General features: G+C 43.5%; 1 protein-coding gene across 3 annotated transcripts in view; it reads left to right on the top strand.

Annotated features, from left to right (window-relative positions):
• The first annotated feature begins 378 nt into the window (after positions 1–378).
• Positions 379–16052, top strand: part of CLDN10 (claudin 10) — a 92915-nt gene continuing 77241 nt past the window's right edge. For 2 of the 3 annotated variants that reach the window (XM_060080102.1, XM_060080104.1), the window contains exon 1: positions 379–535. In XM_060080102.1, the coding sequence (XP_059936085.1) occupies positions 379–535 (157 nt within the window). Of the gene's footprint in view, positions 593–16052 lie in introns of all 3 variants that reach the window. The other variant, XM_060080103.1, reaches the window with a different exon arrangement.

Here is a 16052-nt window from a genome sequence, read left to right on the forward strand (position 1 = left end):
CTGTTACTGTATAATTTGTACTTTGTAATATCTGGTCCCTGCATGGTTCATTAAGCTTCAGGCTAACAGAAAATTAAGCATTAACTATGTGGCAGGAAAACAATCTGCGAACTCAAAACCTTTAGAATCCATCTACAAACTTTTAGTAAATATCCGTGTAGGAAGTTAGAAAGATCGTCTTAGGCTACCTTTAAAATGTCATCGGTAAATCAGACTTTATCCTAAGTTCCGGTCCTTCTCAGGCCACCCGAGCATGAAGTACTGTCACCTACCCGCATTAACTTGCTGCAACACTGGTCCAAGCGGGTTGTGTCCGCTGCATGCCTAGACCACCGCAGCGATCTGTCTGGACAGTGTCCCTGGAGACACCTGAGCGACATGTCCAGGGCACAGATCTCGGCTCTGGTGTTTGGCGTCGGGGGCTTTGGTGCTCTCGTCGCTGCCACCGCGTCCAATGAGTGGAAAGTGACTACGCGAGCATCCTCGGTGATAACGGCCACTTGGGTTTACCAGGGTCTGTGGATGAACTGCGCAGGTAACGCGTTGGGTTCTTTCCATTGTCGACCGCACTTTACTATCTTCAAAGTAGAAGGTAAATATAATAGCTTTGTTTGGGGTGGAAGTAAAATGTCACTTTTCCCCTCACTGTGCTGAAGGGTCCGTATACAGTTGGCTGTTAACTCTGAGTACGTAATCCAAGTGCCAAGATTTGCCTAGGAGGGACGGGGTGTATGAATGCTGACTGAAAGAATTAAATCATGTCTTTTATATGGCAAATAGCTGCATGGATCTTTTAGAAATACCTAATGCGAATAAGCGACTCCAAAGGAAAGGGCAGGAGTGACTGGCTTGTTTTAAAACAGGTTTTGATTGGCCTTGTGTCATGGAGGACACCATATATATACATATGGTAAACACACGCCGTCAGTAGATCATACATTGTACAGTTTTGTTTTTTTGGCCTCACCGCGCGGCATGCGGGGATCTTAGTTTCCTGACCAGGGATGGAACCCAAGCCCCCTGCAGTGGAAGCACAGAGTCTTAACTAGTGGACCGGCAGGGAAGTCCTGATCATACGTTATCCTAAGTCCCTGTACTTCCTCAGGCCATTCTAGCATGAAATCCATACACATACGTGTGTATATTCATATGTATATTCACAGTGATAGAAACATATGAGAAGATGGACAGTGTTGAGAGATGTAGGGGTTTTTAAAGGGGTTTCCATATTTTTTAAAAAATCATGTTTAGTGATAATACAGCAGAGCAAGAAAATTTTAAAAAGTAGTTGAGAAATAAAATGCCCATGAACTTTTTGTTAGTAGGTTTTATCAAAAATATGTATGTAGACAAGCTTTCAATGTTAGGCATACTAGAAACTATTAGAAACTGTATTTTAAAGAGGGAAAAAATGTAAGGGCATTTTCAGTATAATCTATAAGGATATCAAATCATTATATTGTACACCTGAAACCAATATAATATTTAAATCAACTATACTTCAAAAAAAGGCATTTTCATACAACAGAATACCTCCAGGGCAACAATTATTTGCTATTTGCTTGTATGTCATTATAAGAATCACTACCTGCCCCTGCTTTCTGCCTATTTGATTATGTTTACAAATCAGCCGCAGGTTGTGGGTTTATTATATTAAAAATTGCCCCTGGTATTTTATAATATATAGACTTTTCACAATAAAATGGCAACACTGTACCTTGGTCCCAATAAAGAAAATGAAATCAAATTTTAACTAGGAAGTTACTAAAGCATAATGTTTTATGGGATTTTGGGTCAAGTATTCATGTCATTAGTCCACAGTGCATGCAAAAGGATGAAGAGAGGATATTTAGCTAAATCCAGGAGAGTCTAATGACAGTCAAGGGAAGTGTTCAAGCTTGGACACCTCAGTTAGGCCTCCAAGTAACATGGACTTTCCTGAGCACCCATTAGAGGAATCAATGCTAGTCTCTCTTCAGTCCCAGCTTCTAAACTTATTTTAGGATATTTCAAAATTCTCCTTCTACTACGGAAGGTTTCCCTAGGTGCAGGGAAAATTGTAAAAGGAGAAGAGTATGATGGGGACACGGTTGTCATTCCACAGACCTCTTGGCCCATTCCCACCTTGAGGGAGCAGGTAGAAGTTATGTCATGTGGCTAAGTGTATTTTTTTTGTTCTCTACTGGGTTCATTCTATAAATATATATATATATATTTATATATTTATATATACATTTATATATATGTATGGTGTTATTACCCTTCATTCTCTATTCCTTAATGAAACCGAGTTATTGTGAAAAATAGGCATTCAACCTTAGCTCCAAAGTGGGCTAATTAATGAACAGTGTTGATAGTGGCCCAAATAACCTTCCACCTTAAAACTTTATCCTCTTGATTTTGTTTCTCAGTAGTAAAAATAATGTATTCTATGTCTGCTGTGTACCCTGCACACGAGAGGTAATTTGGAAAACCTTGTCCACTGATAATGCTTCAATTCGAATTTGTAAAATTCATTTAACATAATCTTTCTACTTCCTTCGTCCTGAATCAAAATCTTTATCAAAGATACAGGTTACTACTGAAATCTATATTCAACATCAGGAACACTGATTTATATTTCCAAGAAAATGGACACTCACCAATTTAGATGTCCTCATTCACATGGAGTCATTGCTGACGAGGCCGGTTGCTTTTCCTTTATTCTTATTTGAAAACACAGCCAGTGGGGTGTTGGGAAGCTTTCTATGCCAGTAGGCTCTCAATCATCACAATAATTCCAAATTGAGAAAAAAACCTCAGAAGCCAAAGAGGAATGAAATGGCTATAGTGCGTTTTAAAATAATAAATTGATTTAAGCCTGCATTCTCAATTTGAGACAAATCTTCTTAGACTTAGGCCACATTAAGCCTCCTCTAAGAAAGAAAAACAGGAAATCTTTTTAAACTGCTAGATTTTTTTTTTCCCTTGCTGGTTACATAACTTCACTGGTAAAGTCATACCTTCTTGTTGCTAACTAACCCTCTTAGATGACCCAGTATAGCTACAGTTTTTTAGGAACTCATTTACATTAGTAGTGACTACAACCTTAAAAGATTTGATGTAAGTCAGCATTTCTTTGGACAAGGGGCATTTCCAGTTGTGAAAAACACAGGCCCCCTTCAACTGTAGTTCTGTGGAATCAATTTCAGGACAACACCATAGGGACACTTGTAATTCAATCCTCATTGTGGACTGAAAACTTCTTGACTCAATTTCAAAAGCAATTCACTGTCTTTAGATGCAATATCCACTCTAGGCTGTGTCTCTTGTTTTGTTGTGTTTTGTTTTTCTCTCTTCTCGATGTTAGTAGAGAGTTTTAACTGTGAAAGCAAAGCATCTCTCACAGGGAGAGCAGCAGTCACTGCTGACGGGGAAGGCTGGATCCAGAAAGCATTGCTCCAAGGAGAGAGTAAAGCTGAATCATGGTCGCCTGGAGGGCAGGGACCTGGTCTGTGATGTTCTCCTTGTGCTCCAGGCACACAGTGGGCTCTGGATACATATTTGCAAAATGACTGAATGAACAAAATAATGAGGAGACAGATAGTTTGTGATGAGGGCAAAATTGTATTCCTGGATGAAGGCTGGCCTGATTTAGGATGGATACTCGGGCAACAAAAAGGAAGATGACTGGATTGTAACTCAGCAGATGGAGCTTCAAGTTCTGACTTTTTTATTAACTAGTCTTAAGACCTTGACTTTGGTAATGAAACTCTCTGGGCCTCATTCATAACTTTCTTCCTCCTTATATTGAAAGAGCTGGATGCCAGGAGTCCCTTAAAGCCTGTTTCAACTTGAAGTTCACTCAAGAGCTTTACAATCCTTCACCACTTCGCCATAGAAATTCACTGAAGAATGATGACTGTAATAGGGTCCTCTAACATTATTTCTCCTGAGAATTGTCCTTCTTTTTCTCCACTTATCTATTATCTTGCTGGCTTCCTGGATCCTGACAGTATAGAATCTTATCTGCATCTAAGTGGAGATAGGTCTGAATGATCTCGAACGACCATATGACACTTAGTAAAGGTTCAGGGTTTTTCAGTGGAATGAAGGTAAACGGTACTCTGGGAGCTGGTGGTCACAGGATGCTGGCTTCCTGTAGGAGTGTGGACCTCTCCTCACCTGCCTATCCTTCACCTCTCTCCCGATCCCCTTATCAGCCAGGCCATAAAGGTAGGGGAAAGGAATGGCATTTGCTAAAGAAAAGAGGTTCCTGTGGATGTTTATTCTCACATAGGGAACAGGTGGGAATCATCTGATGTCATAACTTTAGATTTCTTCCTAGTTGAAATGTGTGCCTTAGTCTATGACTAAATAACAGTAGTAAATTTAAATTTCAAACAACAGTAATAATAAATGAAAACTAATTACAGCCTCAGTGAGGGAAAATTGACTTGAATAATTAAGATGTTTCAAAAATATTTTCAAAATCACACATTTGATAGATCTCTGCAGCCTTAGAAGGCATTTACCTTTAATCTCAAGATAGGTGTCCATTTGCTAAAATTCTGATTGCTTTCTGAGACTTAATTTTGTTAAATAAACCTAAGGTTAATTTTAATTCAGATTTATTTTCTTGTTGTGTTCCAAATGCATGTAAAGTTATCTAAAGCATGTAGAAAACCTCAAGTTCTGTCTTCGGCAGTTCTCACCCCAAAAGAAGTGTAAGAAACATTCAGTGCGTTCTTATTCCAACAAAAAAATGGCATAGTTTTATGTTTACTGACACAATCAATGACCCAAGGTAGGTGAATTGTATTTTCACAGTAGACTCTGGACAGGAGGAGCCACCAGAAAATTGTCTCTGTGCCAAGAGAATTGGACCCACATGCTGAAACACGCCCACACCTTGTGGTGGTGAGGATGGTGCCAGAGACAAGGCAGCCCACAAGTGGACTTGGTCCTAAGTCAGTCTGCTGCAGGGTGTTCAGAGGTTTTCAGGACAGCCTGTGTCCATCAATAGCTCCTCTCTTAGGGGCCAGGACCTTATCTTACTTATCCTGGTATCCTTAGCACCCACCATTTTGGCTGACTCCTAGTAGGCTCTCAATAAAATTTGTGGATTGAACAAATGGAAGAAGAAATCATTCACTGATTTAAATCATAGCATTTAATAGATGCATAGGGACTCTCCTCTCATGTCACCAAGCTCTGGCAAAGGGATAAGCCCTAGGGAAGTGCTTAGTTGAAGAGCCATGAGTGGTTTTTTTTTGTTTGTTTGTTTTTTGGGGTTTTTTTTTGCAGTACACGGGCCTCTCACTGTTGTAGCTTCTCCCGTTGCTGAGCACAGGCTCTGGACGTGCAGGCTCAGTGGCCATGGCTCACGGGCCCAGCCGCTCCGCGGCATGTGGGATCCTCCCAGACCAGGGCACGAACCCATGTCCCCTGCATCGGCAGGCAGACTCTCAACCACTGCGCCACCAGGGAAGTCCCCCATGAGTGTTTTTTATGATGAGATTCAAGAAGCACTTTTCAAAGTGCTTCAAGTGCACTTTTCAAGAACGATTTAGAGCCTTGCTTCTTGAAGTGTGGTCCTCAGACCAGCAGCATCTATATCACTTGGGAGCTTGCTAGACATGCAGATTCTCAGGCCCCACCACAGACCCATAGAATCAGAATCTGTACTTTAACAACATCTCCAGGTGTCCCCCATGCACATAAAAGGTTGAGAAATTCTGCTTAGAGTCTGAATCTTTGAGTCTAGACTTTGAGTATGATGGACTCACCATTTACTAACTAAGGGGTCTTAATCTCCCTGTGCTTCAGTCTTCTTACTTGTTAAATGGAGATGAAACGAGATAACATAGGCAAGACGCACACCATAAAGGGTAGCAATCATTCTTATGAATACAGATTTCAATGCCTGGAGAGCTCACATCTCAATGCCTGGAGAGCTCACATCTCAGTGGTAGGAAGGTGACCGTTACTTCTGCTCCATCTATTTGTTTCCAGCCAGGACTGCAGTAGCTGCTTCCTGGAATCCAAAACCTAATAGAAGGATGACTCTGATCCCTTGTTGCATGTCTTATGTCATATTTATAACAAAGCGAAAGCTATTGTGCTCATTAGACTACAGTTTATGCTTATTCTACAGGTTAGGATTTACTGTACCTTATAAGGCAAGACCACACTGCACCTAGAAGTCAGGTTCTCACCACAGACGTGGGCCTCTTCATTTTGTCAATCATATGTTGCACCTGCTGGAGATGAGGAGAAAAGGCCCATTTCGGGCTCCATGGTGGGAGATAGAGCTTCACCAGAACTAAGGGGTGTTTGTATGCTGGGCAGTCAAAAACGGACAAAGTTTACTCAAATATTTCTGGCCCTAAGAACTGGGAAAAATTTTGTGACAGACAGTTTAATATATTGACTTGAATCATATTTGCATTTTACAAAGTGCTTTCACATACATTATCATATTTATCCAAAAGATGGTATAATCCCCATTTTACAGACAGTATCTGAGACTCAACAGGAGAACGTATTTATAACTTTGTATGGTCATCTATAGAACTTTTGGGGAAATGTTCAGCCTTTAGTACTAGCCCAAAACCTGCGTTTAAGTCCTAGCTCTGCTATGAATTTCTTGTGTGCCCTTGGATAAGTCACTTAAATTTACTTTGTTTTGCTTTCTTATCTATAAGATGATGATGATGTCTAGTTCCATACTTCAAGTTTGTGGGAAGATCAAGGGAAAGAATCCTATTACATGAAATAGACCAGTATATGTTTTTAAATGTGCCTGGACTTTGTTTTAATCAGGGATGGTAAGACACACAGACGTGAAACGCTGTCATGAAGGAAGAAGTTTTTACACTCACAGATCCCTAGAAGTAGGAGGCCTGGTCCCCCACACAGGACCCTGCTGGGAAGCACCAGAATTGGTCAGAAGGCAGAAGGAGTGAGAGGAAAGCACCGTGAGAGCTTTGCTGAGCTGTCTGGTACCCGGCCCTGGGTTGATTAAGGTGGAGGAATATTGGTTTGATGTGCGAAAGCTTGACAAAGGATGTCACTGGGGTGTGTGCTTTGGATTAGCTGATTTGTCTCTGAAAGCTGCACTTGTGTGTTATTTCTAAGAATCTGCTGGCCCCAGGAGGGCAGTCTTCCCCTCCGCTCACCTGCCACACCCGAGGCCCTAGATGCCAGAGCATGGAGAATGCAGAAAATAAGAAAAGGCAGTGAGCGCAGTATGAATACGAGATCCTCTGGTGGTGTTTGCGTAGGGAGGTCAGAAAGGCTATCCCACCTCCCCTTTGTGGCTTCTCATGCTTATCTGATTGTCAGTATTTGTCTTCTCGTGGTGAATATTTTGTGTAGAAAAGGCTCAGGCGTATTTCTCTCCGGGCCCACGGCTCCTCTCTCGCTCATTGCCCGTCCGACCACACGTGTGGCAAGCTGGCGCTCCTGAGTCTCCTCTGCTGCATTCCCTTACAGACTAACTCGCATCCTCAAGGGGATGAAGTCAAGGGACACCTGAGCAAAGAGCATACTGGGATTGGTAGTTTTAAAACTTACTGCCGCTGTGCGTTTCTAAGTAATTCCAGAGCACTTGAGAAAGCAGTATTGCTCTTAGACGAAGCCAGGATAACTGATCTGAATTTCAGGAGAAAATTAAGAATTTTTTAATTCTTTAATTCTTTCTTAAGAAAATTAAGAATTTATGTACAATTAAGTTTTGGCCAGATTTTTGTACGCATTATAGGAAAAACTGATGATCAAAAATTGACAATTTGGGGCTTCCCCGGTGGCACAGTGGTTGAGAGTCTGCCTGCCAATGCAGGGGACACGGGTTCGTGCCCTGGTCCGGGAAGATCCCACATGCTGCGGAGCAGCTGGGCCCGTGAGCCATGGCCGCTGAGCCTGTGCGTCCGGAGCCTGTGCTCCGCAGCGGGAGAGGCCACAACAGTGAGAGGCCCAGGTACCGAAAAAAAAAAAAAATTGACAATTTGGCAAATGGCTATGACACCATATTATGACTATAGAAGGAACCGTGTAAATAGTTAATTCACTTATTCATTAATGAGCTCCTTTCATCAAAGCATTCATTAGATTCCCGGCACAGAATATAGGTTCTGGGGGCTCAATGAGGAAAACACAGGGGCCTGTCTCCGTGGATGTGCTGCTTAGAGGGAGATGATCATTTAGCAAACGATTAGCCCAGAGCGATAAGTGCTATCTGGGGTTAAGTTCAGGGCAGAGGCAGACTTCCCAGAAAAGCCAGTGCTTGAACTGTCTTGAAAGATGGATAGAAGTTCACCCAGGAGAAAGAAAGGGAGGGCATTACGGGTCACGGGACTCATCCTGCTCTACAACTTATTAACTGCGTGACACCAGGCAAAATGCTTAACATATGAGCTCCCCCGTCTGTAAAATGGGAGTAATATTATCTACTTCAGAGGGTGGTGGTGAGGATGAAGTGAGTTAATTTGTGTAGAGCATTCAGAGCAGGGCCTGGCACATACGAGCAAAGACTTCCAAGCGGGAAGGAGCCGAGTGCCTCAGGGACCAGCGAGCACATTGGAAAGACTGCCACGTGGATGTGCGGGAGGAGGTTAAGATGGGGTGCAGGTGCACATAGAGGGGGACTTGCAAAGGGACCTGTAACCTCTATGAGGGGATTTCGACTTTGTCTTAGAGGAGCCGGAAAGCTGTTGAAACATTTTGAGCAGAGAATACCTGATGGGACTTGCATTTCAGAAAGATCCTGCAGTATTTCATGTGAGAACCTGAACCTCATGTGAGGGCAACAGTGGGAACAGACAAGGAAGGTACTCAGAGGTAGAACTGATAAGACCGAGTAACTTGGTGAATCATGATGGATGAAGGGGTCACGGATGCTCCAAGGTTCCGGCCCAGAGACTTGGGGGCAGTGGAAGGGGAAGCTGGCTGCAGAGCAGGTCCCACCCTAAGTTCCATCCCTTCTCCCAGGACAGTATTTTCCAGTACATACCAAGATCTCAAGCAGTCAGATTCTCAACTTAATGTTTGGCTTTAAAAATCAATTGGATAGTTTGACTGAATTTAATTTTTTTTAAACTGTGCTCTTTAGATGTTTAATAAAAAACATCAGGAAAAGGTAGCAGCCATAAAGATTAATGCAATCTGAAGTGCCATTAATAGCATAAGAACATCCGAATTAGGAGGGTAATACCTCCCTGCTCCCCATATTCGGTAGTCAAATTCCATAAGGCTAGTTTGGGCACCATATTTTAAGGAACATGAATACAAACCACATTCATTGATGTGAGAGGAGGGTAACTAGGAAGATGGGAGGTCTTGAAATAAATTCACATAGGCAATTGTTTCACCTGGAAAAAAGAAAAAGAATATGGTGGGTAAGGGTGTGAGAGGGATGGAGGAATGGGAAGAAGATGAGTAGGACCACTGGGTAGACGTTACGAGGGAATCAGATTTAGGGGCTCTCTGAAGAAGAAATTTCTATCAGAGTTGCCCAACAATGGAACAGGCTGTCCCACAAAGAACTGACTAGAAGTATCTAGAGGAGGCTGATGATCCTCTGCTGAAAAGGTGGTAGAAATAATTCCTGCATTGGCCGGGAAGACAGACTAGGTAATCTCTAAAGTCATATCCAGTTTGAGATCTGAGATTCTGTGAATATATAAAAAGAAAAAGAAATATTTAAACATCAATATCCCTGATTTGCATATTGACTTAAATATTTTTGGACAACTCATGGGCTCCATGCTGGTTGCTTGGGAACAAGGCAATAAAAAGACCTGTCTCTGCCCGGGAGATGTTCACAGGCTAGAAGTTAAAGTAGTAAAAGTCATAATACACATGTTATATTAATGTTATTATATTTAAATCAATATATTAATGTATGTTAGAATCAATGTAGTAAATATGCAATTCTCTATCTTGAACTGATATTTTAAAAGGTCCTAAGCAAACCCAAGGGATGTGCCCCCTAACCCTTGCCAGGGAAGGAATGACTGCTTCTAAATCCAGGCATAGAGCTAAGTGCTGCTGGGCTGGGGGGAATACGAGAGGACAAATCCTGCCTTTAACTGGATATCTTTGGATCAATATTTTTCATTTATACAAACCAAATATAGTCCATGTATAATAAGCAGACCAGTCATCCTACTGGGAGACAGATTTTCTCCAGAACACAAAATGTGACGTTTGGCAAGTTGGGCAGGGGAAACAGAGGCTATTTTCTCCCTGACTTCAGCAGATGCTCTCATTTATGCCCAGCCAGCAAACCTCCAGCCAGTCGTGTCTGGGGATTCCAGCCTGCCCTGTAGGACTCGCCACGAAGCTGATTCTCTATTGCAGGGGTCAGGACCCTTCCTTGGCCCTGTGCCCTGGCTCTGTGCTCTTCCTGCTTTGCTCAGCCTCCTAGCTCCTGGAGATCAGCTGATGCCCACTCTCCTGCTGAAACCTGGACCTCAGACCCTCACTTTGTTCTGCCGGCTGAAGTCTGGGTTCCAGGCAATACATCTGTCTTATGGCTGTCCTACCCACTGATTCCAGCCTGCTTGGCCATTCAGTCCTGACCCAATGCCTGCTCTCAACTCTGAGCTCCAGACCTGGCTGGTCTGCCCTCTGGCTCACCCACATCCTCTGCTCTGAATTCTGCTTCCTCACCAGAACATGCTCTTCTCCCACCCTGTGCCTTGGGAAGGACTGTTCTGCAAGCTGTGAGAACTTGGGGGGACGGGAGAGGGCGAGGGAAGGAGTGAAACAGGAATCACATCCATAGCCCAATTGATAAAGGGAATGCAGTGGGTGGTGGTCTTGGTAGGTGACGGAGCCACAAAGAGGAGCCCGCAGACGCTATGAGAGAATTATCTGGAATCCATTTATATCATCTGGGAAAATACCCACGTTATCCTACTGACTCCCTCCATCCCAGATTCAAGTCAGTACTGGGCGGGTTTGGAGCCTGAGAGACCTTAGCGCCCTCCACAGGGAAATTCCTGTTCCAGCTGCAGCTCCTACGCTGTCCTGTAGTGGGGTCAGCAGGTTCTCAGTGAGCAGTACCCCAGCCTCTGCCTTGCAGGGTTCTTTCTGCTTCTGCTTCCTGCTCCTTTGTTAATCCCTCCTGGGAGTGCTGGGGGTGAGGGTGGGGTGTGCCTTTGACCAAGGTGGTGAGCCATGCAGCTTGTGCTCCAATTACACTAGAATCATAAAACACATTCACACCACGTGGGCACACGCATGTACACAGACGCAGCTGGTTCTACAGCTAACTACACGTCCATACAAACTCTCACCATGCAGACGCCTCTACACATAACACCCACACAGGCAACTTCACCATGTAGGCATCTCCCACATCTCCCACACCATAGTCATCAGAGTCAAAAGACAGACTTAGAGACCAAGATTATCACAGACAGGAATGTGGACCCACTGAACAGAAACAGTTGAAGATCCCCGCTCCTCCCGCCATAGTAGGAAATAATTCACATGGATCGGGGGTCAGCACAGAAAATTTAGCTCCCTGCCTCATCCTCCAATGCCTCTCACAGGCCTATGGAGCGCCTAGAAATAACGTTTCATCACAATGTCATCTTCATCTAACAGGTCCTACTTTAAATCATCTGACCTCCTTCCAGGTCTTCCAACTTCCTAAGTATTCCCTTGGGTGAAACTTGGTGTCTGGCACACTGTAAATACTCCATAAAGATCAGTTTCCTTCGTTCTTCCCTCTAGAGCACAGATCTTGAAACCTGACTTTCAACAGTTTCCCTACCTGTAAAATGAGCATGATAATAATATCTCCCTTATGAAAAAGATTAAATAAGCTAATAAATGAGTTTGCAATTATTGTGGTTGTTTTCTCCAATGCAAATTCTAGCCTTCAAGACTGTTTTGAATCCTGATTTGGTCATCTTTGTATTCACCAACCTCCCAGTCTAGCATCACCCAAAAGCCTTCAGCAAACTCCCTGTGATCTCTGTGGAATTCCTCCTATAGAGGTAAAGACATCTTCCACCCAGTCGCACACTTGTCCCCAGATCTCCAAATCCAAGAGGATGCTGCACACATTTCTCCTCCTTGCTTTTCCCAAACTGCTGAGCCCACACCTTCTCAGTTGCCACATCCTGCAGAATCTGCCTGCCCAGCCTCCCATTCTCCCTGCGGGGATGTCTGCCTTTCCTGTGGCTCAGCCTATGGCTTACCATAGATTGGGATCAAATATCAGGAAGACATTTTCTGCTCTTTGAACTTGCTCTAATCAAGGCTATCCAGCACTGCCAGAACACACTTGCAAAACAGAGCTTCCTCCAGTTTAATTCTATGCTTTTTTTTGGGGTGGGGGCTGCGCCGTGTCTTATTTGTGCCACATGGGATCTTCGATCTTCGTTGCAGCATGTGAGATCTTTAGTTGTGGCATGTGGGATTTTTAGTTGTGGCGTGCAAACTCTTAGTTGCAGCATGTGGGATCTAGTTCCCTAACCAGGGATAGAACCCGAGTCCCCTGCATTGGGAATGCAGAGTCTTAGCCATTGGACCACCAGGGAAGTCCCTGATTCTGGGCTTTATTCAGCCCATTTAGAGAGCACTCCCTCCACACCAGGCACCACTGGACACAGAATCTCGCCTCCTCCCCAGTGACCCTCTGCATGGGGCGCTGCTGTAACCAGGCCTGTTCTACAGGTGGAGTAACCAGCGCTTGGAGAAGTTTCGTAACTTGCTCAATTTCTTGGTGAAGGTGGTGGCCATGGCAAGATTCATGCCAGACGGTGTGACTCCTGAATCCAAACACCTGATCGAAGGACTCCCCGCGGCCGCTTCCCAGTGAGAGGAATGCATCGCAGCAGTCCTGACTTGCCTTTCTCGTCCCCCTGCTTCCAGCAACCTGGACTTTGTGCTGAACCTCTTCCCTAGTCTGTGCCTCTGCTCACACCGTGTGGGGCAAATGCTTTTCTTCAGCACCCCCATCTCTCTCCTCCTTCCAGCTCCACCTCCAGTGCCATCTCTGATGCAAAGTCTTTTCAACCTTCCGACCAGATAGGACCTTTGTCTCCATTGATTCCCCCCATAGCGCTTTGTACTTTTCTTTCTGTGATTTTGTTTTTCTGGCTTGGATTGTGGTTACTTGTGTACTTGTCCTTTCCCACCTCTAGGTTATAAGCCCCGTGAGGACAGGGATTGAACAATTTCTTCCTATCTCTTTCCCAGAAGGTAAAATCCATAAAGTCCATGCTCTATCAGGTGTATGTTGAATTAGTGAGTTTTTTTATTGAGATGAATGAATGGGAGCAAGGACGGGACCATAGGGCGTGGTTCACCATCCGTGGTGCCATCACTGAGCCTGTCTGCATGGTGACCAGGCCCGTGTCTCTCCTTGTCCAGCAGCACAGCACGATAGAAGTTTTGAAGCATCCTAGTAACCTCGTCAAAAGAGAAATTGTCTAATATGATGTTTCTTGCTCTTAGGGAATCATGCTGCTTCCTACTGGGAGCTTCTTGCTTTACTAAGAGCTATAAAACCATCCCTTTAATGATCCATTCTAGAACTTATCTGGAGTTTGCTACCAAGCATACTAATGGCAATTTCTGAAATGTACCCTTTTGAAACTTGGGGCATTTCCTTGACCCCAGCCCTTCTCCCTGGTCATTGCCTTCATTCTAAGATCACATCTGGTCCTTTCATTCAGATGTTAACATTATGAAAAATCTTAGGCACCATTCACAGTGGTCCCTTTGGGCCTTAGAAAATGGCTTGTCTTTGAAAGGGGCAACGGAGAAATCAGAATGTGATAAGAATGGCTGATTGTTCGGATTACCCTAACAGACTCACTCTCTGAGGACTTTCTATCCTCTGCGTGGTTCTGGGCTGAGCCCTTCTCTTGGTAATCAATGACTCTGAGATACAGATGTAGCTGTTGGTCTTGTCCATGAATCATCCAGCCATGCGTGACCACAGCCAGCAGAAAAGAGAGCTCTGCGTCTCCTCATCTGATAGACTCTGAAGAGGGGCTGGGCGGCGTGGCCATTTCTGTGAGGGTTTACTTTCTGCATGTTATAAGCAGCTGGGTAAAAAGGGCAGGGTGAGCATAAAGCGCCATTCACTGCAAACAGACCAAATTACATGCCATAACCTTCTCAAGATAGCTTGGTACCACTCGGGTTATCTGTGTTACAAAACATGTCTGAGGATGACTGCTTTGGAAATAGTTGTTCTTTCACGGGTCTTTATTTTAACTCAACTAGTTGAGATGAGGAGTGGAAATCACTTTCCAACAGTAAGTTATTTCCTTCCTGAATATTTTTCCTGTCAGGATTTTCTCTTTGTTCCCTGTTCCCTGACCCCACACACCCGACAACTCAACTGTGCTTCATTAGCTTCTTAAAATATTTGTAATTATCTTTCATTATTAACTTAATTGACAGGGCTTCTCTTCCTAAGAATCCTAAGTCTGGATTCTTTCCTTAATCAGCCTGCAATCATTTTTTTTTCACTTTTTTAAAAATGTTTTTCTCTTATCTTTTTATTTTATATTGGAATATAGTTGGTTAACAATGTTGTTTTAGTTTCAGGTGTACAGCAAAATGATTCAGTTATACATGTATTCTTTTTCAAATTATTTTCCCATTTAGGCTGTCACGTAATATTGAGTAGTGTTCCGCGTGCGGCACAGTAGATCCTTGTTGGCTGTCCATTATAAATACAGCAGTGTGTACATGTCAATTCAAACCCGCAGTCCCTCTCTCCTCCACACCCTTCCCCTTTGGTAACCATAAGTTCGTTCTCTAAGTCTGTGAGTCAGTTTCTGTTTTCTAAATAATTTCATTTGTATTTTTTAGATTTCACATATAAGCCACATCCTACGATTCTGTCTTTCTCTGTCTGACTTACTTCACTCAGTATGACAATCTCTAGGTCCATTCATGTTGCTGCAAATGACATCACCCTGATACCAAAAGCAGACAAAAATACCACAAAAAAAGAGAAAATTACAGGCCAATATCACTGATGAACATAGACACAAAAATCCTCAACAAAATACTAGCAATCTGAATCCAACATTACATTAAAAGGATCATAAACTATGATCAAGTGGGATTTATCCCAGGGATGCAAGGATTTTTCAACATCTGCAAAGAGTGTTCTGCCTATGTTTTTCCTCTAGGAGTTTTATGGTTTCCGGTCTTACATTTAGGTCATTAATACATTTTGAGTATAATATATAATCCAATCCTGTCTTATATCTTATACTTTTTATTTTATTTTTTTCTATGTGTAAAAGTTATGCTCTACACTACATCAGTCTATGGGAACAAATGCTATATCCTTACATTTCTGCCCCAGTTCAAATGGAATCCAGGCAGAAACTCCAGATTTTTCCACGGGCCCCTGCCCTAAATATCTCCGAGCTTCCTGGCAATGCTTGTAATGATCTCATTTCTTACTTGTTATTGTCTCAGGGGAGAACTCAGGTTCTTCTCAACAGGGCTCAAGTCCCCCCACCACCAACACCACCACTGCTCCACCTCAAACTCCATCAGCCTTTCCTCTAAGTAAACACAAAGGAGAGTAAAAGCTATGCATTCTATGCAAACATATCTTCTAGAAAAGACTCTTAGGCATACCTCTCCCAACAACACCACTGTGTACAAGGTCCTCCCACCTAGAAATTCTGTGCCCTCATTTCTCCTCAAGGTCTTATTCCACCATTGCTGGCCTCTGCGTCCACCCTGTCTCCTTTTCCCTCCCTCCCTGTGTCACCTGCAGATACACTTGTCCCAAGGGTCCCAAGACAGAGACAATTTCAATTCACCTATGGGTAGGTGTTTCTCACAAAATACACCCACAGTCAGGATGGCCAAGTCAGGATACGTTTTGATGTTGGTGCCACATTGGACCAAGACCTTGTCCCCTCTAACAATTTGAAGAAAATTGATGCTGAGACCATATCGCTGATCAGGCTCCCCTCCTTCTCTCTCCTCCCTTTTATGGGGTTGATGGCAGGGTGGGAAGGGAAGTGCTGTCCTTTCTACACTCTGGCCTCATCTTAGAGGTTCAGTGGAGA

The sequence above is a fragment of the Mesoplodon densirostris genome, chromosome 17 (assembly GCF_025265405.1).
Source record: "Mesoplodon densirostris isolate mMesDen1 chromosome 17, mMesDen1 primary haplotype, whole genome shotgun sequence".
Taxonomy (NCBI): domain Eukaryota; kingdom Metazoa; phylum Chordata; class Mammalia; order Artiodactyla; family Ziphiidae; genus Mesoplodon; species Mesoplodon densirostris.